Source organism: Capra hircus, chromosome 3 (assembly GCF_001704415.2).
Source record: "Capra hircus breed San Clemente chromosome 3, ASM170441v1, whole genome shotgun sequence".
Classification (NCBI taxonomy): domain Eukaryota; kingdom Metazoa; phylum Chordata; class Mammalia; order Artiodactyla; family Bovidae; genus Capra; species Capra hircus.
This window is the reverse complement of record NC_030810.1, coordinates 63,853,165-63,879,950: the sequence shown is the minus strand read 5'-3', so window position 1 is coordinate 63,879,950 and position 26,786 is coordinate 63,853,165. Positions and strand designations below refer to the sequence as shown.

Here is a 26,786-nt window from a genome sequence, read left to right as displayed (position 1 = left end):
CTTTCATTCTTCAAGACTTAGGTCAGGGATAGTCTTCCCTGAAAAGTTCTTTAATATACCTTTGCAATCTTAACCTTCAACTATTAATAGAAGTGGCTATCCAATGGTGTATCTCATTATATTCTATAAAATTATCTTTTATTTCCAGGAACTATCTTCTCTACTTAACTGTTGAGAGTAGGGTTTATTTCTTAAGAACCTAATAGTGTTTGAAAATTCAATAAAAGGTCAATGAATGAATGAAATTGTGTAAGTACAGAAATACATAGAAAAAATTTTCTCTGTTAGGAAATCAGTCTTCTCAAAGAATTTCTAAGATAGTTCTTGTTGTGAGAGGCAGTTTGGTATAACAGAGTCTGATGAGAGTGAGTTAGACTTCTAATTTATTAAATGCAGAAGTAATTTGGGCCAATCCATTATCTCTTGGGGCTTAAGTTTTCACATATGAAAACAGGTAACCAGTAGTAGACAATCTATACATGTTATTTACAAATAGGACATTAGAGAATTTTGAGGAAATGAAAGCCTGTGGGATTTCTTTTAGTAAATAATATTTTAAAATATAATATCACACTTACCTTTTCCTTTATCTAGGACATTGCCAGGGGCTGTCCATGAGAGTTGAATATGATCTTCTTTAAATTTTGCTTCAAGGTCTATAATTTTATTGGGCGGGAGCACAGAAGGGTGATTACCAGGAGGAGGAGCTCCTGATACAGTAAATGACCCTCCAGAGGTTACTCTGCTAAAGTCTTCTATTTCAGCTTTTGCCAGGTCATCTTTGACTTCAGGTCTGGGTGGGTTCAGTATAATTTTACCTACCAAAAAAGCAATTTTGTAACTTTTCATATTGCCGTATCTATTCTTGTAATCTCATTTGCAGCTATAGAGAGGTTAATATTGAGTGATAGTAGCAGCTATTAAAAAAGTAATAACTTTTAGTGAAAAAAAGCTTGTTTTATTGGTGTTATTTTAAAATTGATAAGGAGACATTATGGAATATTAGTACTATTGTTTAACCCATTTTTATTCTTGACTCTAAATTCTTTGAGGACAAGGATGGCCCCTTATTTATCTCTGTAGCTCTAGTATATAACAAAAGCTTGCCACAGTAAAATTTTTTTTCAGTGTAATTGAAATGAACTGAGGGAGATGTGAACTAGGTCCCTCATCATAAATATGGTTTTGAAACATAAAGTTGATTATATGACTCTATACTTAGGTTTTCCATGCTAAGTTGCTTCAGTCATGCCCAACTCTTTGCAACCTCATGGACTGTAGCCAGCCAGGCTTCTCTGTCCAGGGAGATTCTTCAGGCAAGAATACTGGAGTGGGTTGCCATTTCCTCCTCTGGGAGATCTTCCCAACTCAGGGATCGAGCTCATGTCTCTTACCTCTCCTGCATTGGCAGGTGGGTTCTTTACCGCTAGTGCCACCCCCATGGTACCTTTTAATTTGAATGCTTGTCACATATAATTTACCTAGATAAATGACATATTTCTATTTTAATGCCACTTACCATTTTCAATATAGCCTGGTACATACAGGGCTTTGTTGTGTGGTTGTCTTAAACTTAGCCTAGCCGTGTTGTTTCTTGCCTGGGCAAGTACTTTTAAACTGTATCTACCATTTCCACGGTAATCTGTAAAATATCTTGAATAGATGCCATCATTCTTGACAGTATCAGCACCTTGATATTGAAGTATAATATTAGATATACCACAAAGTAAAAATGACAACATCAGCTGTTTATGAGCCCTAGTGATGGAAGCTATTTTGGGGGATAGTATAGCACAATTTTTTAAGTACATGAATCCAAGAATCAGGCCACTTGGGTTCAAAGTCTGGTTTGGCCACTTGCCAATCTTTGACTTTGGAAAAGTCTAATTCATAGCAAAACTTTCAATTAATATTAGTTATTATTTTTTCATAAGAGAATCCTATCAAAATAAGGAAAATGTAACTAAACTGGAGAAAGCAAATGTAAAACACTGATACTAATGAAAATAGAGAAAAATTGTACTCTGTTATATGGGAAAAGTAAAATTATTCATAAAATTTAAAGAAGATAAATATGCTTATGTTCATGCCTAGACAAGATAACTAAATGAAAGGTTAAAAAATTTTAAAAGCATTACAATTAAATTTAATTCACTTAAAGTATGTTTCTTTGAATATATAGGAAATCCTGACTTCTAAGACATGTGACTGTAGTAGAATTTTAAGTTTAGTGGAAGTAGATGCAGATTGTTATTACCTGCACCATTGTCCCAGAGCTCCAATGTTACTTGATGTCCATCTTCGGTTTCTATAAAGGCTATTACACTGATTCCCAGTACAGGCAAAAACCCTTGACTGACTTGTGCATAAACAATCACTGGGCTAGGGTAATGGGCTGTGTATTGACTCATGTGAGCAGCTGCAGTTACTGGGGGTGTAGTAGGACTTCTTGCTCGAGTAGTCACTGTCACTGTTAGCATTTGAGAACTGGCATGATTATTTAGAAGGCTATAAGTCCAAGTACCTGTCTGAAAATTAAAAAAAAATCTATTTTAGAGCTTTTGTAATATCTTCCTACTCCTATATGAGATGTTGTCTTCATTTTTTTCCTTAAAATTGGTTGATAAAGCATGGAGAAAATAAAAAATATTCTTACCTCTGCAATACCAGGTATTCGAAGACGAGCAGAACCAATATTTAGCTTATCTTCTTTGAAATCTGAGGTTTTATATTTCTTTCCTTTTGGATCCTGGAGAAGAACTTCTGGCTTTTTTATTGTCCATGTGACAACAAAGAAAGTGTCATTTCCAATTGTACTATCCACAGGCACTGTACCATTTACCCATTTCTTTCCTGTAATTGCCAAGGCTTTGCTTTCCAACTGTTAACGTAAATATAAACAGCAAACACATGAGACTGATTTGTTTTTACAGTTAATAAGGTTTCAAAGTTTAGTCAGTTCAGAGAAATTCTAAATATACTATTAAGATTTCAATTAAAATAACCAAGAATTATGTTGAATGTTTATATTGATTAAACATAGAAGAATCAAAAGAAAAAGTGGCTATAAGTAGTAGAAAAAGCAAATTCAGTAGGATGTTTTTCTTCTGGAACCTGAAATATTTTCAGACAGATGGGTTATTTATTAGAGAAAGAAGTTACTATTTAGGGTAATAAAAATTTGTTATAAGTGTGAAAAGGCAAAGAATTGTTTAAGATACTGACCTGAACAGTCTGTTGAGTGATACTGCCACTTCTAGATGAAATTCTACTGAACGCATTAGTAAGGCCATTTATGTCTTTATTGGCATAAAACCGATGTCCTCCTAAAGTGGAATTTTATTTCTTTTATAATACTAATTTTATTTTATTTGAAAAAATTTTACTGAAATATATTTGATTAACAAAATGTTAGTTTCAGGTATGTAGCAAAGTGAATCAGTTATACAAATACATTTATCCATTCTTTTTTTAGATTCTTTTTCCATATAGGACATTACAGAATATTGAGTAGAGTTCTCTATGCTATACAGTAGGTCTTTATTATCTATTTTATATACAGTAGTGTTTATATGTCAATCCTAATCTCCCAATTTATCTCTCCCCAGGTCCTTTTGCCCCTGGTAACTATAAATTTGTTTTCTGCACCCGTGATTCTATTTCCGTTTTGTAAATAAGTTCATTTGTACCATTTTTTTAAAAAGATTCCACATATAAGTGATATCATAGATTTATCTCTCTCTGACTTACTTCACTCAGTTTGACAATCTCTAGGTCCATCCATGTTGCTGCAAATGGCAATATTTAGTTCTCTTTTATGGAGAAGGCAATAGCACCCCACTCCAGTACTCTTGCCTGGAAAATCCCGTGGACAGAGGAGCCTGGAAGGCTGCAGTCCATGGGGTTGCTGAGGGTTGGACACGACTGAGCGACTTCACTTTCACTTTTTACTTTCACGCATTGGAGAAGGAAATGGCAACTCACTCCAGTGTTCTTGCCTGGAGAATCCCGGGGACGGGGGAGCCTGGTGGGCTGCCATCTATGGGGTCGCACAGAGTCGGACACGACTGAAGCGACTTAGCAGCAGTAGCAGCAGTTCTCTTTTGTGGCTGAGTCATATTCCATATGATTCTAATTTTAAGTGGGAAAATCATATTTGATATTATACTCATCAATGTACTATAAAATACATTAAAAAATTTCTTTTTAAACTTACAAAAGATGAATTTTCCAGACCTTAGGAACTTTTAGTATATCAGTATCCTAGATGTAATCCTGCAATAACTAAACCTTGCTCAAAATATCTTAGAATAAAGAAAAAAACTGGCCAAATAATATTATTTTAAAATCAATCATTAGATTTAAGTGCTTGCCACATTAGTAAAGCTTATCTAATCACCAAATAATAATATGAAAATTAAAGACAATTTAAAACTAGCTGCTTATTTTCCAGTTATATTAAGATATACCAAAACAATTAGAGAATAACAGTGTAGAATAAAGTAAAATTGATTAAAGAAAGTAAAAGTAAAGTGAAAGGGAAGTTGCTCAGTCATGTCCAACTCTGTGACCCTGTGAACTGTAGCCCACCAGGCTCCTCCGTCCATGGGATTCTCCAGGCAAGAATACAGGAGTGGGTTGCCATTTCCTTCTCCACAGGATCTTCCTGACCCAGGGATCAAACCCAGGTCTCCCACATTGCAGGCAGACACTTTAACCTCTGAGCCACCAGGGAAGCCCCAAAATTGATTAAGTGCAGATACTAAATGATGCAAGAGTTGATGAAGAGGGAGATAACTTCCGTGTCAGGAGCTGGAAGAGTGGATTGCAGAGAACAAGATCTGGTATTCAGTTCTCTAACTATGCTGTGCTGTGCTTAGTTGCTAGTTGTGTCCGACTCTCTAGTTGTGTCCAACTCTTTGAGACCCACAGACTATAGCCTACCAGACTGTCTGTCCTTGGGGATTCTCCGGGCAAGAATACTAGAGTGGGTTGCCAGCTCCTCCTCCCTGGATCTTCCCAACCCAGGGATTGAATCTGGGTCTCCCACATTGTAAGTGGATTCTTAACCATCTGAATCACCAGGGAAGCCCAAGAATAGTGGAGTGGGTAGCCTATCCCTTCTCCAAGGGATCTTCCTGACCCAGGAATCAAACCCAAGTCTCCTGCATTACAGGTGGATTGCGGATTCTTTTCCAGCTGAGCTGGTAAAGAATAAGACTTCCTTATGGCTCAGACGGTAAAGCGTTTGTCTACAATGCGGGAGACATGGGTTCAATTCCTAGGTCTGGAAGATTCCCTGGAGAAGGAAATGGCAACCCACTCCAGTACTCTTGCCTAGAAAATCCCACGGACAGAGGAGCCTGGTGTCCATGGGGTCGCAAAGAGTTGGACACGACGAGCAACTTCATTCACTTTACCTGCTGAGCTACCAGGGGAGCCCTGTCTTACTATATTGCCTTGGGCAAATAATTTGTATTCTCTAGATTTTACATTTATTCCTCAATAAAATAGTGCTAGCTGAATCTCTACTGTAATATTGATCAAGTAAGATACTGAGTAAGAATTTTGGAATTGCAGTTGAGTAAGTCCAGTAACCATGAGAGCAAAGGTTCATCTTGGTGGTAAACATGATGAGAAATGAATGAAGAGAACACATATGGACTAATGTTAGAAGAAGCTAGTATAGGTAGAAACAGAGAGAAGTGAAATGGGGTGAGGAAAGATATTAATTTGAAGGATGAAGAAAAGGAAAGGACAAAGATGAATCTTTGAGGACAGGAAAGTTTTGAGCAGTTTATAGTTTAAGGGGAAAGAGTCCCTGGAATGAGAGAAACTGAAAAGGTATTTTCTATTCAAACTCTATTCCAAAGGTTTACCTGTAATATCTGACAGTGTCTCCAGTTCTTTGGCAGCAGAAGGTCCCAGAGCAATGGTGTGAATGATCACACCACTTTGTTTTACCTCCTCAATGCATAAGTGTATTTCATTATCTTCCCCATCAGTTAGTAGTATGATTTCAGAACCAGAAGTGCTCTGGTTACTCTGAATAATTGCCTAATGTTGAAAAACCAGACTATTGTTAGTAATTAGAGGATATCTTATCTAAATACATATAAACTAAGAATAAACCTTTTCTTTAATCTTGGAAAAGTCTTTAGGCCTATACATCAGAGTAGGCAAAAGGAAACTTCGTGTTGTCATTCCAGGTTGAGCTAGCTTGGAAATGAGTGTAATGTACAATGGTCTTATAGGTTTCCAAAGGCAGAATGTTAACAGTGCTTTCACATATACTCAAGCTATCCAAGACAGAAAGAATATAACACTTAGAACACTAACACACAATAAATATTCAGTGAATGCTAACTATTATTATTATCTCAGGAGATACTTGGGGTGGAGCCCGATGACCCAGGCAGTTTTGGTAATTTGCAGACTAGACAACATTTGTAAAGCCATGACTGAAGGGAGGTATGCAAAGTTAAATGATGTGACTTGTGTCTTTTTACGCATTTTAGTTGATAATTAAAGAATCTTAGGATTTCCTGGAAAAAACATTGACCTGTCATGAAGAAGGAGTTCATGAATTTATCAAATACTGTAATTTTGGGAGCGTGGTATTTTCCTGATTTTTTACCAAGAGTAGTGGCTAACACAATTTACTCAGAGAAACTGAGAGTAAATTCTAGCTCTTCCATTTGATGAATTGAATAGCTAGTGTTTAGTCTCTGTAGTATATGTATATATAAAATATATATGACTATAAAATATATATAATAAAGTTCTATAAAGAGTTCAGTGTAATGATTACTTTTTTGAACTTTGGAGTAAGAAAGGCCAGGTTTTGATCATGGTTTTGCCAATTACTGATTATATGATCTTGAGAAAGATATTTAATTACTCTGTACCTCAGTTTCTTTATGTGCAAAATAGGCATAATAATAGTGCCTGATTAAAAATTAATGGTAGCAATAAAGTAAGATTATGAATGAAAAGCATTTAATATAGGCACTAATGTAGTATATGCTCAATAAATTTCAGATATTATTGTTATGATTCTCTAAGTAAAAGCTTATATGATTTCATTACATGAGTAATTAAGAGATTTTTATTTGTTTGAATGTAATTTGATATAATCTCTTCAGCAATAGTCTGTGGTCAAAATGTCATGACACATATCAAAACATTAAGAAAAACTTATGCACTAATATGTGCAAACATAACACATTCCCAAGATATAATGCAGTCATATTTTAGAATTGAATAAACATATATAAGAATTATCATTTTTAATAGTAATCCTTCCTTGAGCACTTGCTTATCATTTTTATTGAATTATAGTTGATTTACAATGTTATATTAGTTTCAAGTGTACAACATGGTAATTTACTATTCTATGAATTATACTGTAAAGTCATTACAAAATAATGGCTATATTTCTCTGTGTTGTACAACATATCCTGTTGTGTATTTATTTTATATGTAGTAATTTATATTTCTTAATACCATACCCTTATCTTGCACCTTCCCCTATTCTCTCCCCATTGGTTACCACTAGATTGTTCTCTATATCTGTGAGCCTGTTTTGCTATATACATAATATTTGTATAATTTTTTAGGTCCTGCATATAACTGATAATGGAATTTTTGTCTTTCTCTGCCTGAATTATTTTATTAAGCATGGTACCCTCTAGGTCCATCCACATTGTTGCAAATAGCAGAATCTCATTCTTTTTTTTATTGCTGAGTAATAGTCCACTGTATATATTTATATATACATACATACACACTAAATCTTCTTTATTCATTCCTCTCTTGATGGACACTTGGTTTGCTGCTATATCTAGGCTATTGTAAATGATGTTGCTATGAACATTAGGGGAACACTTATTTATCTGACATATTTCTCAATTAAATGAGATAAGTACTATTGCTTTTTTTCCTTCAAAGGAAAAGAAGTGCAAGAAGGCAAAGTAGTTGTCTGAAGAGGCTTTACAAAGAGCTGAGGAAAGAAGAGAAGTGAAAAGCAAAGGAGAAAGGAAAAGATACACTCAACTGAATGCAGAGTTCCAGAGAATAGCAAGGAGAGCCAAGAAGGCCTTCTTAAATTAACAATGTAAAGAAATAGAGGAAAACAATAGAATGGAAAAGACTAGAGATATCTTCAAGAAAATGGAGATATCAAGGGAACATTTCATGCAAGGATGGATACAGTAAAGAACAGAGTGCTAAGGCCCTAACCAAAGCATAAGAGATTAAGACGAGGTGGCTAGAATACACAGAGGAACTATACAAAAAGGATATTAATGGCACTGATAACCCTGATAGTGTGGTAACTCACCTAGAGATGGACATCCTGGAGTGTGAAGTCAAGTGGGCTTAGGAAGCATTACTATGAACAAAGCTAGTGGAGGTGATAGAAGTACAACTGAACTATTTCAAATCCTAAAAGATGATGCTGTTAAAATGTTGCACTCAGTACTTCAGCAAATTTGGAAAACTCAGCCGTAGCCACAGGACTGGAAAAGGTCAGTTTTCATTCCAATCCCAAAGAAAGGCAGTGCCAAAGTATGTTTAAACTACTGAGTAATTGTGCTCATTTCACATACTAGTAAAGTTATGCCAAAATCCTTCAAGCTGGCTTCAGTAGTATGTGAATTGAGAACTTTCAGATGTACAAACTGAATTTAGAAAAGGCAGAGGAATCAGAAGTCAAATTGGCAACATCTAGTGGATCATGAAAAAAACAAAAGAATTAAAAAAAATCTTCATTGACTATGCTAATAGTCAATGATTGACTGTGTGGATCACAACAACTGTGGAAAATTCTGAAAGAGATGGGAATACTAGACCACCTTACCTGCCTCCTGAGAAACCTGTATGTAGGTCAGGAAGCAACAGTTAGAACCTTACATGGAACAACTGACTGGTTTCAAATTGGGAAAGGAGTGTGACAAGGCTGCTTATTTAACTTATATACAGAGTACATTATGCTAAATGCTGGGCTGAATTAATCACAAGCTGGAATCAAGATTGCTGGGAGAAATATCAACAACCTCTGATAAGCAGGTGATACCATTCAAATGGCAGAAAATGAAGAGGAACTAAAGAGCCTCTCGATGAGGGTGGAAGAAGAGAGGGAAAAAACTGGCTCAAAACTCAGCATTCAAAAAACTAAGGTCGTGGCATCTGATCCCATCACTTCATGGCAAATAGAAGGGGAAAAAGTGGAAACAGTGACAGATTTTATTTTCTTGGGCTCCAAAACCACTGCAGTGACTGCAGCCTTGAAATTTTTTAAAAAAATGCTTGCTCCTTAGCAAAAGAGACACAGATGTAAAGAACAAACTTTTGGACTATGTGGGAGAAGACAAGGGTGGGATGTTTTGAGAGAATAGCATTGAAACATGTATATTGCCATATGTAAAGCAGATGACCAGTGGAAGTTCAATTCATGAAGCAGGGCACTCAAAGCCAGTGCTCTGGGACAACCCAGAGGGATGGGATGGGGAGGGAGGTGGGAGGAATGTTCAGGATGGGGGGAACATGTGCACCTGTGGCTGATTCATATCGATGTAGGCAAAAACCACCACAATATTGTAAAGTAATTATCCTCCAATTTAAATAAATAAATAAATTAATAAAAAGATGCTTGCTTCTTGAAAGCTATGAAAAACCTAAACAGCATATTTAAAAGCAAAGACATCACTTTGCTGACAAAAGTCAGTCTAATCAAAGTTATAGTTTTTCCAGTAGTCATGTACAGTTGTGAGAGCTGGACCATAAAAAAGGTTAAATGCTGAAGAATTGATGTTTCTAAATTGTGGTGCTGGAGAAGACTCCTGAGTGTCCCTTGGACTGCAAGGAGATCAAATTAGTCAATTCTTAAGGGAATCAACCCTGAATATTCATTGTAAGGACTGATGCTGAAGCCGAAGCTCCAGTACTTTGGCCCCTTAGTGTGAAGAGCCAACTCATTGGAAAAGACTTTGATGCTGAAAAATTGAAGGCAAAGGATAAGGAGGTGGCAGAAGTTGAGATGGTTATATAGCATCACTGACTCATGGACATGAATTTGAGCAAACTTTGGGAGATAATAGAGGACAGAGGAGCCTGGTGTGCTGCAGTCCATGTGGTCACAAAGAACTGGATACAACTTAGCGACTGAACAAGAACAACAAGTGTTACTTCTCATATTCCATTAATTGAGGAAACAGATTTTTTTGAGTTGAGTAGCTCACCCAAGGTCATTTAGCTAGGGAATAACAGAATCACAGTCCCAGGTTTGTCTGGATTTGGAACTTGTGTATTTTCTTAAACCTGTATGCTTTACAGAAAATAAACATCATGAGGAAAGCTAGGAGTTTGCATTAACTAGTGGCCCAGATGAGAGGAATAATCTTCATTTTTTAGCTGAGGCAGTGAGAGGATCAGAGAAGGGAAACAGTTTTCTGTTTTTTTTTGACTGAAGGAATATAAATAGACTTAAACAGAGGCTATCTTAGATTGGAAGAGATTCAGATGAGTACTGGAGGCAGTTTAATATAGTGCTCAAAAGTTGCTCACAACTTCTGATTTCACAGTTTTTATTTCAATAAACTTCTACCTATGTATTTTGAGTTTCATACTAAAGCAACTACCTCTATTTTTATGATTTTCAATGTCAATTTAATTGGATGAACTGGGGTTTTCTTTATCCATAATATAAAAATATTAGTAATCTCCCTCTTCTAAAATACCTTTAACAGCATTATTTTATCCTCATAGAAATTTGGAATATGGAGTGATAAAGAAATGAGGACTTTCTCAATAAAATCATGATGATTATGTTTGCACATAATTTTTCTTCCCTTTAGCCACTCCTCAGTGCAACGCAGTACCTCAGGAGTATGAACAATAGGCGATAGAATGTCTTTAAAAATTATTTAAATGAGAGTTCAAGATGGCAGAATAGAAGGATGTGTGCTCATCACCTCCTGTGAGAACACCAAAATCTCAACTAGTTGTTGAACAGTCATCAACAGGAAGATGCTGGAATCCACCAAAAAAAGATACCCAACATCCCCCCTTGGCATAAGCCCTGTTGGAGGTCACCATTAACCCTAGAGCCTGTAGACCCCAAGGCTGGGTCGCCTCAGGCCAAACAACTAACAGAGGGGGAGCACAACCCTACGCATCAGCAGATAATTGGGTTGAAATTTATTGAGCAAGGCCCTCCCCACCAGTGCAAGACCCAGTTTTCCCCACTGCCAGTCCCTCCCATCAGGAAGCTTACACAAGCCTCTTAGCCTCCTCCATCAGAAAGCAAGACAGAAGAAGCAAGAAGAACCACAATCCCACAGCTAGAACAAAAGCCACATTACAGAAAGTTAATCAGGATGACAAAGCAGAAGGTTATATCCCAGATGAGGGGGCAAGAAAAAACCCCAGAAAAACACTGAATGTTGTGGAGATAGGCAAATTCCCAGAAAAATAATTCAGAATAATGACAGTAAAGATGATCCAGGATCTCGGGAACAATGGTGCACATGCAAAAAATGTTTACCAAAGACCTATAAGAACTAAAGAACAAACAGAGATGAATAATACATTAGAAGGAGTCACTAGTAGAATAACTGAGGCAGAAGAACGGATAAATGACCTGGAGGACAGAATGGTGGAAATCACTCCCATAGAACAGAATATAGAAAAAAGAATGAAAAAAAAAAAAGATAGCCTAAGAGACCCCTGGGACAGCATTAAACACACCAACATTCACATTTTAGGGGTCTCAGAAGTAGAAGAGAGAGAGGAAGGACCTGAGAAAATATTTGGAGAGATTATAACTGAAACTTCCCTAACATGGAAATGGAAGTAGTCAACCAAGTCCAGAAACCACAGGGAGTCCCAGGCAGGATAAACCCAAGGAGGAACACACTGAGACACATAGTAATCAAACTGACAAAAATTAAAGGCAAAGTAGAATATTTAAAACAACAAGGAAAAATGACCAGTAACATACAAGAGTACTCCCATCAGGTTATCAGCTGATTTCTCAACAGTAACTCTATAAACCAGAAGGGAATGACATGATATATTTAAAGTGATGAAAGAATCTACATCCGAGAATATTCTACATAACAAGACTCTCATTCAGATTTGATGGAGAATCAAAAGCTTTCCAGATAAGCAAAAGCTGAGAATATTCAGTGCCACCAAACCAGCTGTACAACGAATGCTAAAGGAACTTGTAGGCAGGAAACAAGACAAGGAAAAGACCTACAAAAAATAAACCCAAAACAATTAAGAAAATGGTAATAGGACCATACATAACCATAATTACCTTAAATGTAAATGGATTAAATGCACCAACTAAAAGATATAGACTGGCTGGGCAGATAAAAACATGTGCGTGTAGGTACTTCCACTTACCACATCACTCTGCTTGACCCCCCAAACAGTATGTAATTATTTTACATTGTTAGGTTAATCATGTCGCGATTATGGCCTGCAATTGTAATTATCTTTTATTTTTTGTCTGGCTATTGATTGTGAAAACAGATAAACATCTTTTATTATTGAAAAAAATTACTTAAATGAGAGACCTCTATGCTCACGACCCTTGTAAGAGAGCTGGACAATATTAAAAGTAATAATAAATGCAATGATACTTATAAAAGTATTTTTATTTTACCTGAAATCCTGCTTTGAGCCCCCTACAAATTGAAGTTCCACCATCAGCTTCTTGAGGCAGATTTGCAGTGATATTTTTGTAAACATTATCATCAGTTATTTTTGTTAGATGATTTCGGATTTCAGCAACACTGTCAAATGTAACCATCCCAACCAAGGATCCCTTTTCAATAATTTGAATCAAGAATAATTCTGCTGCTTGATTCATTCGAAAGAGACGATCTTCCTGTAAGAAAAGAAAGTGAAAGTGAAGTCTCTCAGTCGTGTCCGACTCTTTGCGACCCCGTGGACTGTAGCCTATCAGGCTCTTCCTTCCATGGGATTATCCAGGCAAGAATACTGGAGTGGGTTGCCATTTCCTTCTCCAGGGGATCTTCCTGACCCAGGGATCGAACCTGGGTCTCCTGCATTGTGGGCAGATGCTTTAACCTCTGAGCCACCAGCGAAGCCCCTATTTGTTTTAATATCCCTAACAAATTCTTATAATTTAAACTAAAGGGATTTAATAATTCCAGTAATCACTGAATCAATTATTGTGGCATGTCTGAACAATCCCCGAGTTTCCTCCAATCTTGACAGACTGGTGAAAAGAAAGTTCATGGCCAGAGAGCATGGTAATAATTGATTACCGTATTTTAGCATTTAACTTCATTATGTTAAAAAGAAATATTAAAGAAAAACTTAAAAAGTCAGTCATGTCATACTTGGAAAAGCCCTGAAGATGTATTCTATCTTCTTTAACAATAAGGAAATAATTTAAAATGCACACAAAAATGTTTGTTGCAGTGTAATTTTTGAGAAGTTGAAAATCATCAAAATGTCCATTAATCGGGGGTTATTTAACTAAATGATAGTTTGTGCATATGATACAATCATTAAAATATGTTTCATGGAATCATTTTTTCCCCTGGGGAGTGTTTAAGGTATAGTATGTAAAAAATCATATTATGAAATATTGTGTAAGATAATCACATTTTTGAGGAGGAAATACAAATGCATAAACAGAAAAAAGAATTATAATATGCTCAGTGGTGGAATCATAAGTGATTTTCATTTTTTCTTTTTGTTCAGTTATATTATTTCTTGTTTGTTAGAACTAAAAGTTAAAAGAATAAATGTCATCCATAATCCAATAACCTTAATATAACAATTACTTTAATTTTAACATATTATCTTCTAGTGCTTGTCAATACAAAGTCATTGATTAAAATTTATTAGAATAATAAATTTTAGTTAGCTTAGTAAAACTAAACCTAAGATTAAATTATACTTCTATTAGCTTAAATATCTAATTTAAAAGAGCTAAAAATAAAAATCTTACTGAAGACATGCTTCCAGATTTATCAAGTACCAAACAAACTACTCGCTGTTTGGACCTGAGCAATGAAAATGTAGGACGAGTCGGTGGGTTCATTTCTGTCATGGGAGATGTATTCTGAAAGTCAGCAGAGTTCATGATTACATCCCATGTGCTTTTGCCATTGCACATTTTGTTTTGTAGGTTTGGAGCTTCCGTATTGTGTGTTTTTTCTGTGCAAAATTCGGTCACCTGGAAAAAATCAATTGAAAGACAATTATACAGTAACTGATGCATTACCTCCCTTTCCAAATATACAGCTGGCTGTGTTATACATCCTTCACAGATTTTATCTCCGGATAATTAATAATCATTTCATAATCTAACATTCTCACATCTGTTTTGCATACTTTAGTGGAGAAAAAGCAAAGTAAAATCATATGCACTGGAAAATTATTTGGTAATTTTTTTAGGTATGGGTGTCTGACTCTTTGTGACCCCATGGACTGTAGCCTGCCAGAGTCCTCTGTCCATGGAATTCTCCAGGCAAGAATACTCTAGTGGGTAGCCATTCCCTTCTCCAGGGAATCTTTCTGACTTAGAGATCAAACCCAGGTCTTCTGCACTGCAGGCAGATTCTTCACCATCTGAGTTACCAGGGAAGTCCTTGGGGGATGATGGTGGCTAACATCATCTTAACTGCTTAAGTTAACTTCTTACTTTCCCTTCTGGACTCTTGGGGAATTCAAGCTTTGAAATAAGTTTAATGGAAAAAGGGGAAGGAGTTGTAGTAATTTCTAGCTGACCCCTAAAAGTAGGCTAAAGAAAACAGCCTTCTTTAATTGCCTAAGTATTTGCTATCTCTTTATAATTTATTGGAAAACTTGAAAACAAATATATAACAACGTTACATTGTTACTCAAAATGTTATTGGCTCTGTGAACTCAGACATAAATAAAATAATACTCCTGAAAAAGTAATGACAATGTGGGAAGAAAAGAAATGTGATGCCTCCTTAGGAAGCATCACTATGAACAAAGCTAGTGGAGGTGATAGAATTGCAGTTGAGCTATTTCAAATCCTAAAAGATGATGCTGTGAAAGTGCTCCACGCAATATGCCAGCAAATTTGGAAAACTCAGCAGTGGCCACAGGACTTGAAAAGGTCAGTTTTCATTCCAATCCCAAAGAAAGACAATGCCAAAGAATGCTAAAACTGCGGCACAATTGCACTCATCTCACATGCTAGTAAAGGAATGCTCAAAATTCTCCAAGCCAGGTTTCAACAATATGTGAACTGTGAACTTCCAGATGTTCAAGCTGATTTTGGAAAAGGCAGAGGAACCAGAGATCAAATTGCCAACATCTGCTGAATCATCGAAAAAGCAAGAGAGTTCCAGAAAATCATCTATTTCTGCTTTATTGACTACGTCAAAGCCTTTGACTGTGTGGATCACAATAAACTGTGGAAAATTCTGAAAGAGATGGGAATACCAGGCCACCTGACCTGCCTCCTGAGAAATTCGTATGTAGTTCAAGAAACAATAGTCAGAACCAGACGTAGAACAATGGACTCATTCAAATTTGGGAAAGGAGTATATCAAAGCTGTATATTGTCACCCTGCTTATTTAACTTATATGAGAAACGCTGGGCTGGAAGAAGCACAAGCTGAAATCAAGATTGCCGGGAGAAATATCAATAACCTGAGATATGCAGATGACACCACCCTTATGGCAGAAAGTGAGAAAGAACTAAAGAGCCTCTGACGAAAATGAAAGAGGAGAGTGAAAAAGCTGGCTTAAAACTCAACATTGAAAAAACTAAGATCATGGCATCTGTTCCCATCAGTTCATGGCAAATAGATGGGGAAACAGTGGAAACAGTGATAGACTTTATTTTGGGGGGCTCCAAAATCACTGCAGATGGTGATTGCAGCTATGAAATTAAAAGACGCTAACTCTTTGGGCCAACCTAGACAGCATATTAAAAAGCAGAGACATTACTTTGCTGACAAAGGTCTGTCTAGTCAAAGCTATGGTTTTTCCAGTAGTCATGTATGGATGTGATAGTTGGACTATCAGAAAGCTGAGTGCTGAAGAATTGATGCTTTCGAACTGTGATGTTGGAGAAGACTCTTTAGAATCTCTTGGACTGCAAAGAGATCCAACCTATCCATCCTATAGGAAATCAGTCCTGAATATTCATTGGAAGGACTGATGCTGGAGCTGAAACTTCAATACTTTGGCTGCCTGATGCAAAGAACTGATTCATTTGAAAAGACCCTGTTGCTGGGAAAGATTGAAGGCGGGAGGAGAAGGGGATGACAGAGGATGAGATGATTGGATGGCATCACTGACTCGATGCACATGAGTTTGAGTAAGCTCTGGGAGTTGGTGATGGACATGGAAGCCTGGCGTGCTGCAGTGCTTTGGGTTGCAAAGAGTCGGACACGACTGAGCCACTGAACTGAACTGAACTGAACTGGTGAGTCACGTCCAGTAATTCTGCCAAATGATGTTCCATTACTATAGAACCTATTAAAATCCTCCAAGTTTTGAAAATTTAGCGAGTTGGAGAAACACTGGATAAATTAGTATAGCATTAGGAGAGAATTCGTCTTACAGTAAAGCCTCAGCTTTTAAGTGTCATTTTGTTTTTTTAAATGTCCTCCTTATATAAAGCTCTGGTTATAAGTTCAGGTTTAGAACTAAATTATTAAACCTGCATAACTTTTATTCAAGTTGTAAGAGTTTCTTTTCCTTCTCTTCTGTTCCTGACCTATATTTCTCAGAAGGGGATATATTGGATGGAAGAAAAGTATAGTTTTCAGTCAAAGCAGTAATTTATAATCATCTTGATGTTATGAAATGCATGTGAAACATGACTCCTTTTACTACTGTCACTGCCTTTATTCGTGACCTTAAGGTCTCTTGTCTGCCTGTTTTCATGTCCTTCCAACTGGTCTGCCTACCTCCACCATCTCACTCCCTTTTGTTTTTCACAGCCAGTAGAATTGTCCTGAAGGAATTAGCTCATTACATTACAAGCCTGAGGCCGAAAAAATAACAATCTAAACACCTTAGGTTGGTAGGTTCCAATTTTGTGTTTCAGTCTCATTCCATGATTCTTCCTTACCGTGTATATTTTGCTTATAGAACACTGAACTTTCTCCTGTTCTTTAGAGTATGCCAGAAACTTTTATAAGGTTCTCTCTAATCCAAATGGATAAAGGGAACAGGAAGTTTGTGCAAATTATAAGAAGGTGCCCCTTTCTCAAGTTCTTTGTATTTCTATCCAGTAGTCATGTATGGATGTGAGAGTTGAACCATAAAAGAAGGCTGAGTGCCAAAGAATCGATGCTTTTGAACTGTGGTGTTGAACACTCTTGAGAGTTACTTGGACAGCAAGGAGATCAAAATGGTCAATCGTAAAGGAAACCAACCCTGAATATTCATTGGAAGGATTGATGCTGATGCTGATGATGAAGCTCTAGTACTTTGGCCACCTGATATGAAGAACTGACTCACTGAAAAAGACCCTGATGCTGGGGAAGATTGAAGGCAGGAGTAGAAGGGGGAAACAGCAGATGAGATGGTTGGATGGCATCACTGAGTCAATGAACATGAGTTTGAGCAAAATCTGGGAGGTGGTGAAGGACAGGGAAGCCTGGCATGCTGCAGTTCATGGGGTTTCAAAGAGTTGGGCACATCTTGGTGACTGAGCAACAACAATAAGTTGAGAATTGTTCTAATATTAAAATTTTAGTGACCATGCTGCAGATAATTTGGGCAGTGCTCAACTTGTACAGTCATCTGTGGCATCCGTGTATTTTTCCATCTTTGTTTTTGTAAACCTGTTTCTTTGCCTAGAATACACTTCCTCTTCCTGCTTTAGCAAGTTCATACTAATTTTTTTTCCAAATCCCAACTCAAAGCTCGTTTCTTTAGAATCTGTTTTCTGACCTCTAGTTGGAGACATTTTCTGTACTCCCACAGTACTTGGTTTTTGTTTCTTCCTACTTTGTATTCTTATTTATTTTTCTTATATCTACCAGCCTCACTAAATTGAGTTCCTCAAAAACAATTCTTTTTATTTGTATATTTTTTCTGCTCTTAATACAGTGCTGGACATGAAGTGGGAGTAATGAAGTTTAAAGGAAGAAAATCATGGACTTGAATATTCATTATTTCAGAGCACATTTATTTCTCCTGGGTCTGAGCTTATGCCTTGGGGAACAGTCATACAATGTATTTAGTCTATATGATAATAATTAGAAGGTATGTATTTAGTCTATGTTATAATATTTAGAAGGTAGTGTTATGCACAAGATATTATAGTTAAAGTACAGTATTTATCTCTGAGCCATATCTTATATAAGTTGCCCTCCATATTTCAGCTACATGATTTTCCTTCTTCACTATTATTTATTTTCTGATAGGCAGCATCAGTTATCTCTTAATAGGCAAATGCTTTCAGAATTTATAGTTTGGTACAGACAGTATATGTTCCAGTTATCTTGTGTCGCATGATCTGATATCTATTTGGATGCTGAATTCTTTGGCTACCTTTGTGGATCTACTTGCAGCAGGTTAAAGTGAAATTTCTAGACTCATGCTTCAAATAGTCCCAGGAGGGAGCTTTATTAGGCTGGAAAACAATTTTTACTTAAAAATCTCACTGGATTCATTTGGGAGTTTTAGAAGAAATTATCAAGTCTATATTTTTACTCAAGTCTTTCATGATTAATGCCCTAGACTTCAAAGCAATTTTAGAGCTTATTGGAAATAATAGGCTTTTACAAACCTCTACCCATAAAGTCTGTGTTACTAGTAATTTGGTATATGAAAATTTTGCTTCTATTAATTGTTAGTTTACTATCTAGAGATAGTATTCTTTATTTTGATTTGATGTTTTTGAAAACTTTCAAATGTTTCATATTTAAAAGTCTATTTTTAATGTTTGGAAACTTTCATTGAGTAACTATAATATGCTTACATTAATTAAGCTGAATTTATCCAGGGAAAGAGACAATTTCCTATTATCCAAATATTTTATAATTTTAAAAAATTAAAAATTTTAAGTTTACTTTGTACTCACCTTGTGCTAAGCACTGTAGTCATACTTTATTTATATTAGCTCTTATAAAACTAACAATAGTAATACTAAAGTATTTTTTAATTCCCATTTAAAAAACTAGAGAATTAAATTTCAGATTAAGCAGTTTTTTGTTGTTCTGTAGAGACAGAGCCATTTATGTTTTTACAATATCATTTTGCCAAGCATAGTGTGCTTTAGTGTGAAGGTAATGGAAAGCAGAAACTGTCAGTACCTTCTGAAGCTACAGAATGATTTGCTTTGGAAAAGTAGTATGAATAACACTTAGAAGAAATAATTAAAGTAAGGTTGTAGTTCTAGACACTACAGAAGTCAAAGGAGGGAAGGGATGCTATAAGAAATTCTGTGATACCAATGAGGAGGGTACAGTTTTACCTCTGAAGAAAAAAAGACAGTTTAGTAATAAAGTGAAAGTGAAGTCACTCAGTTGTGTCTGACTCTTTGTGACCCCATGGACTGAGTATGGGATAATTTCCATATATATTCTGACAGGACTGGTGACCCAGGACTGGATAAAATGACTGTTAGTTAACTGTATTAGTAATTTTCGTTACTTCTATTGGTATATATAATTTCACAGTAGAAAATTCATCTTCTTTAATTAATTTTTCCCAAAGGCTTCCTTTGTGAGACTAGAAAAAGGTACTTACAGAATGGAGACTTTGCATAAACATGCAAACTCTTTTGCAGTCTGGGATTTTTCTGGGATGAATGTACATTCTGCTTCGTACAGACCTGTCTGTGAGTCACGTCTGCATGGCCTTGTTATACAGCTGCCTCCCTGGCACTTCTTGAAAACCACATTAGTACCAGTAATATGAGTTGAACATCTATGGTGAAAGAATTAGATTACATTTATATATGAAGGCCAGAGAAACTATGAATAGATATTAACATCCTAAAATCATTCCCTCAGTGATAATTGCTGTGGACCATGTACCAAATTCCATTTTGGCAAAAGTAGGCACAGTGTCCTACCCCTATTCACCATCAACTTCAACAAGAACAATGATGTTAATTCATATGTATTAATATTCACTGTTCATTAAAGTGATCAACATATCTATTAGCTCCTTGTAACTTTGAGCTAAAGATGATAATTCCTCACAGGCATGTTGTGAACATTAATTGAGTTAAAAGATACAGAGGAGTGGCTTCCCAGTGGGGAGGGGAGAGTCAACATTATGCTTAAAACCCTCTTAGATTTCCTACTCATGGTACACATATACATATATACTTGCACACGTGTGTGTGTGTATATATATATATAAAGAGCCTCTTGATGAAAGTGAAAGAAGAGAGTGAAAAAGTTGGCTTAAAGCTCAACATTCAGAAAACTAAGATCATGGCATCCAGTCCCATCACTTCATGGCAAGTAGATGGAGAAACAATGGAAATAGTGAGAGACTTTATTTCTTTGGGCTCCAAAATCACTGCAGATGGTGACTGCAGCCATGAAATTAAAAGATGCTTATTCCTTGGAAGAAAAGCTATGACCAACCTAGAGAGCATATTAAAAAGCAGAGATATTACTTTGCTGACAAAGGTCCATCTAATCAAAACTATGGTTTTTCCAGTAGTCATGTATGGATATGAGAGTTGGACTACAAAGAAAGCTGAGCGCTGAAGAGTTGGTGCTTTTTGAAATTTGGTTTTGGAGAAGACTCTTGAGAGTCCCTTGGACTTCAAGGAGATCAAACCAGTCAATCCTAAAGGAAATCAATCCTGAATATTCATTGGAAGGACTGATGCTGAAGCTGAAACTCCTATACTTTGGCCACCTGATGTGAAGAACTGACTCATTTGAAAAGACCCGGATGCTGGGCAAGATTGAAGGTGGGAGGAGAAGGGGGCGACAGAGGATGAGTTGGTTGGATGGCATCACTGACTTGATGGACATGAGTTTGAGTAAGCTCTGGGAGTTGGTGATGGACAGGGAAGCCTGGCGTGCTGCAGTCCATGGGGTTGCGAACAGTCGGACACAACTGATCTGAACTGATATTGCTGTATGTGCTGTGCTGTGCTTAGTCGTTCAGTCGTGTCTGACTCTTTGCGACCCTGTTGCCTGTAGCTCGCCAGGCTCTTCTGTCCATGAGATTCACCAGGCAAGACTACTGGACTGGGTTGCCATGCCCTTCTTCAAGGGGTCTTCCCGACCCAGGAATTGCACCCAGTCTCCCTCATTGCAGGTGGATTCTTTACCATCTGAGGCACCAGGTAAGCCCAGGAATACTGGAGTGGGTAGCCTATCAGAAGACCCCCTTCTCCAGGGGGTCTTTCTGATCCAGGAATCGAACCAGAGTCTCATGCATTGCAGGCAGTTACTTTACCAGCTGAGCTACCAGAGAAGCCCATAGTGCTATATAGATGTATACATATATACATAGATGTATATATCATACATAAAAAAACATGTGTGGTTTTTATGTTTACGTTTTACATTTTATTGAGCTAGACTGAAAGAGGAAATGAAAATAAACCCTGTATAGAAATGCTTGTGTGTTCACACCTTTTGGTCTTTATAAGAGAATTGTCAAATACCTGGCAGAGATTGAGGTGGAGTAGGGTATGGGTAAAAGATTCTAAAGAGTTCTTATTTATCTGAAGGATTTATCCCATTCTGTGTTAATATTAAACTTCATTCCATTAATCCATTTAAATGAATTTATTTGTATTTCAAGGATTAAAAGAAATGATTAGTCATATTTTCCCAGAAGGTCAGCTCTAGAGTAAATGTGAAAATTAAACTTACACTGCCTCCGACAAAGTGCCTGGCTCACAGTAGGAACTCAGTGTTATTTTCGATACTTGTTTTTATATATATCTTTATGACTGATAAGGAAACAGATTTGTTTTCATTAACTTTTAAAAAGTAGTTGTTTGATAGATTCTTTGTTTAATTTTTACTTTATGCCATGAACAAGGCTAGGAGATTGAAAAAAAAAAAATCAGTCCTCAAGGATCTTAAAGTCTAGTGGAGAAAATAAAATGACCCAGAAAATTATTGCCCACTGTGAGAGAAGCACCCTCAAGGATTAAATGGCAACCCACTCCAGTATTCTTGCCTAGAAAATTCCATGGACTGAGGAGCCTGGTGGACTGCAGTCCGTGGGGTCACAAAGAGACACGAATGAGTGCCTGAGCGCACATAGACACGCCGCGCGTGCTGGTGAGAGCAGCCCGTGCATGTTGCCTTGGGAACAGCCTCAAGACACTTGGGGGGAAGCATTTAAACTGAGACTTGAAGGATTGACAAGCATTATCTGAATACGGGAGGTGGTGCTGGGAGGGATTGCTGCATGAGAACAGGAGACAGTGTTTCCTGGGTTGAAACCCAAGTCTCTGTGAAAGATTCTAGCAGCTTAGTAGACATAAAGCGAACAATGAAAAGGCATTTTTCTACCACACCTCTTTTCTCTAACATGTTTTTTTATTCTAAAGCAATTATAATTACACTGATTTCTGTTGTTCTTTAATACTCATTAACTATTCCATGTATTTGATAGTTTTAATTTAAATATCTCATCTATTCATAAATAAGAGCTAATTCTACCTATTCTTTAAAAAATCAAAATTTTCACTTATTTTTATGAAAAGGACTTCTTTTCTTTAAGCTCAAGATTAAATGGAAAATAAAATATACTTAACATGAGACTCTAACAGTTTAATTGATTTCAGTGAAACAGATTCACCTTAAAAAGCTTTGAACCACATGGAATAAAAGATTGGGTAGGAACTTGAGCTCTAATTCTCAGATATCTTAAAGTTTAGATTACAACTTTTTTCTTCCTCTTTCCTCTGACAACATATTTTTAATACAACCCCATGAATATTGAAATTATTCCCAAATTTTGATTGATCGTGCTTCCAAAATGTAATACTCAGAAATTGTTAGATATATAATGGGGCAGGTTGAATATTGCAATTAACTGTGTGAGCACTCGACCACAAAGATAGTCTTTGTTTGCCTATTATAGAAAATTAAAAATTCATAAGTGAAAACATTTGAAAACATTTATTCAATAGAATGATACCTTGTTGCTTCAATAGTGTTCCTTCTGGAGATATAGAATGGCTGGTCCCCGTTATTCTCATCAAATATTCCCCATCGGAGGTGGGCCCACTCATGGACAAATACTCTGCCTATGAGAGAATATTGCAGCTTTAAAATTTATATTTACGACAGAAGTATCCCTGGTTTTTGAAAATTCATTATGCACCACTTCATTTTTATGAAAGACCCACCTTAGTACCTGTTTTCACTAACAGAAATTTGAATAGGATTTTGCTTTTATGAAAAAAGGCGAAAAGCAAAGATAGCATTAGGCATTTGTTTTGCAGCCAACTGTTTTACAGACAGCACACACCCAGAGCAGGAAGAGTGGCACCGCCAAGCTCCTTCCCTAGCACCTGTGCTTGGTATCAAGCCTCATAGATTTGAAATGTGTCTGTGAGCATCTGTGATTTATCTCAACATATTTTGTGTATCTGTTAACAAGATGTGTCCTAAGGTAATTGCTTCTTGTATATCATTCTGACTTATGAAATTTTCATAGGAACACTTCTTTTGAATAATGAGGGAAACTTGTATATAAATACAGTTTTCTTATATTTTAAGTCTCCCTTCCCCACATCATCAATCTAACTGAGTCAAGGAAATCTAGAAATTGACAACTTTCATTAGACCAAAGAAGGTAAATCAGTTAGCATCAGTAAATGGCTAACTTTATTATTAAACACACATACCAAAAGAAATGTAGTTAGGTTGAACATAACTAGTTACTTTCCAAACAAAAATAGTAATTAATACTTATTTTTTCCTTTACAAATTTAAAAAATACCATCAATCACAGTGTTATATTTGTTTCCAGTGGAAATAAAAACAGAAGTATGAAATAGATATCCTTACCTCGGGACCCATAGATAGGCAAATTATTAGTCAGCAAGAAGTTTGGAGTAAAATGTATATATTGTCCTTTTTCTCCACATCTTCCATATTGAAGTGTATAGGGATCATCTCCATATTTTAGGTAAGGATTAGCAACTATGACATCTGCCTAAAAGGCAGAATAAACAAACCAAAACAGATCTCATGAGCAATAGAAACAAGGAAATTTTCATCTAAATTTAGAACATTAATATTACTAAATTAAATACTAAATAGTCATTAGTAATTACTCAAAATTATGAGCATTAATTTCTAAAAGTCACAGCAAGAATAAACAATTTAGGAGCTAGATAAAATACCCTACCTGGTCATATGATTCTTGTTTTGGCATTAAGTACTCAGATTTTGACTTCCACGTCATTGGAATTAAAATGCTTACATTCCTGAAATAAACTCTTCGTTTGGTGGCATGAAACAGGTAAGTAGAAGCTTCATTTACCATTTCCTGACAAAATTAAAAGTACCTTGTAGTAGCAGTTTCACAATGAAATGAATGTGAAAGCGTGCAAACAAGCCAGAAGAAGCTGATCTAAGCCCATCTCCGCAAATATTTTGGCAGACTAACGGAAAAGTAGGTTACATTTTACCATGTCTATCTAGTTCGTAAACTCTCATTTTTATATACCTAGAAATCAGTTCTTTAATTTTTACAGGTCTGCATTCAACATGAGCTGGAGAGCAGGGAGTAAGGATGCTAGGTGAGATATAAAGGTGATTAAGACTGGGAGTCTGTTAGCAAGTTGCTTCTTGAATTGGACAGAGGTGCTTAAAACTGGGTTGGGAGTTTAAAGTTTGGTTGATTTTATGCTGTTGTTAATTGAAAAAACCATTTGCTAGATTTATTTTGAGTTATCTTCTCATATGGAATGTGTTCATAAAAAGCAAAGTTTTACCAGGCAATAATTTTCTAAGAATACGTAAGTCATTGGCTTCAAGTTCTAGTTTTGCTACTTAATGTATGACTGTGCAAATCACTTAACTTCTCTCAATTTATACAGCAAGGGTAATTAATAATCTATATTGTGTGGGCTTTCCAGGTAGTGCTGGTGATAACCTGTGTGCCAGTGCAGGAGACATAAGGGATGTGGGTTTGATCCCTGGGTTGGGAACATCCCCTGGAGGAGGTCATGGCAACTCACTCCAGTGTTCTTGCCTGGAGAATCCCGTGGACAGAAGAGCCTGGTGGGCTACAGTCCATGGGGTCACAAAAAGTCAGATACGACTGAACTGAGTGAGCATGCATGCATGCATTGTTGACCCCCTTAATGGGATATTGAGATACAAAGAAAATAGTATATATTAAGAGTACTATATTTAGAATATTGTACTGATTAACCCAAAGAAATTAGGAAATAAGTCTTCAAAAATATAATATTTTCTTTATGATCAGATACCTAAGAATTTCAAAATTTTCAGAGCTAAACAAATGTGAAGACTGAAAAAATTGAAAAAAAATGTATAAGATAATGAACCTCAAGGGCTTTAAATAAGGTTAGTTTTTTAAACATAATAAAAGTAACCATAAAGTTTCAAAATTATTCTCTAGAAGCTTGAAGATCTTTCTCTTAGCTTAATGAGTTGAAAATATTAGTAGTTTGGCCTTTTAATAATTCATTAAGGAAGTGACTAAAGCTATTAATATATGATACATAATACTTAAACTAAGCAGATATTAACCTTGACAGTTTAGATACATGCTAAATAAATGATGAATATTATCAAAGGAATTTTGGAAAGTTATAACTCTATGTGAACGTGCGTATCTGCCTAGGCAACATGAGTTGGAGTACTTAACAAAATAAAAATAAGTGGATAATAAGCTTTTCTCTTACCTTTATGTTTTGAATGAGTTTTTCATCTTCTGGCACACTAGGGTTAATTGCAATGACAATGCCTTCATATCCATTGTTAATCAAATTTACCTTTGAACTTTTCATTCCAGGCAGGAGATGCAAAGTTAGGAACAGAATGACAGTCAGACAGAGCACCATTTTTGCCCATGTTACAATAAACTTATTGGAAATGTAAGGAGAGTATGTATCTGTATTACTCAGAGATTTGACTGTAGCCCCAAATTTGCATAAAAGTATTATAAAATATCTTGATGAACTTCCTCATTCTAAAGAATTCTTCAATTGTTAAGTAGTAACAGGGATTATACTGGGCATTTATTGTACTTTCTAAGACAGCTAAGGTGTTAAGTACTCATTGAATTGAGGAATTCTTTTAGGTTATGTAGTTAGTCATCATCCTCATCATGGTGGTCATTCATTGTCTTCATTGTCATCATCATCAAATAGTTTTAGGTATTTTACAGTGCTGGCATCTGTTTACAGAAGAGTGGTGTGTGAAAAACTGAGGAACTGAAATGCAAAGCACCAGGAAATAACAGATGAAAAAGCCATGTTTAAAAAACAAAGCAAAGATGAATAAAGGAACTAGAGCAGAAGTGGCAGTGAATTATCAAAATCCTAATTCACTGCCACTCCTACTCTAATTCTTTTATTTATTTTTGTTTCATTTTCTAAACGAGACTTTTTCATCTGTTATTTCCTGGTGCTTTGCGTTTCAGTTCCTCATGCTTTCACAGAGCACTTTTCTGTAAACAGAACCCAGGACTGTAAAATACCTATTTGATGATGATGGAAGTCATATAAGCACACTGGTTGGAAACAGCTATGTGTCAAGAGGGAAGTGGGTTTCCCCCCCTACTTTCTGTGATGACTACTTGGGTATTTCTGTTTTCAAATAGCA

The 26,786-nt window shown here is 36.2% G+C and overlaps 1 protein-coding gene across 1 annotated transcript in view; it reads right to left on the bottom strand.

Moving 5' to 3' along the window:
- LOC102185237 (epithelial chloride channel protein-like) overlaps positions 1–26,063 on the bottom strand; it is a 30,802-nt gene extending 4,739 nt beyond the window's left edge. The window contains 14 exon segments of the mRNA XM_013962653.2: positions 579–818; positions 1,520–1,690; positions 2,258–2,528; positions 2,657–2,881; positions 3,226–3,326; positions 5,880–6,057; positions 12,674–12,898; positions 13,994–14,221; positions 19,735–19,763; positions 19,766–19,914; positions 23,119–23,227; positions 23,994–24,141; positions 24,337–24,477; positions 25,865–26,063. Of these exon segments, the coding sequence (XP_013818107.2) occupies positions 579–818; positions 1,520–1,690; positions 2,258–2,528; positions 2,657–2,881; positions 3,226–3,326; positions 5,880–6,057; positions 12,674–12,898; positions 13,994–14,221; positions 19,735–19,763; positions 19,766–19,914; positions 23,119–23,227; positions 23,994–24,141; positions 24,337–24,477; positions 25,865–26,023 (2,374 nt within the window). The 5' untranslated portion in view covers positions 26,024–26,063.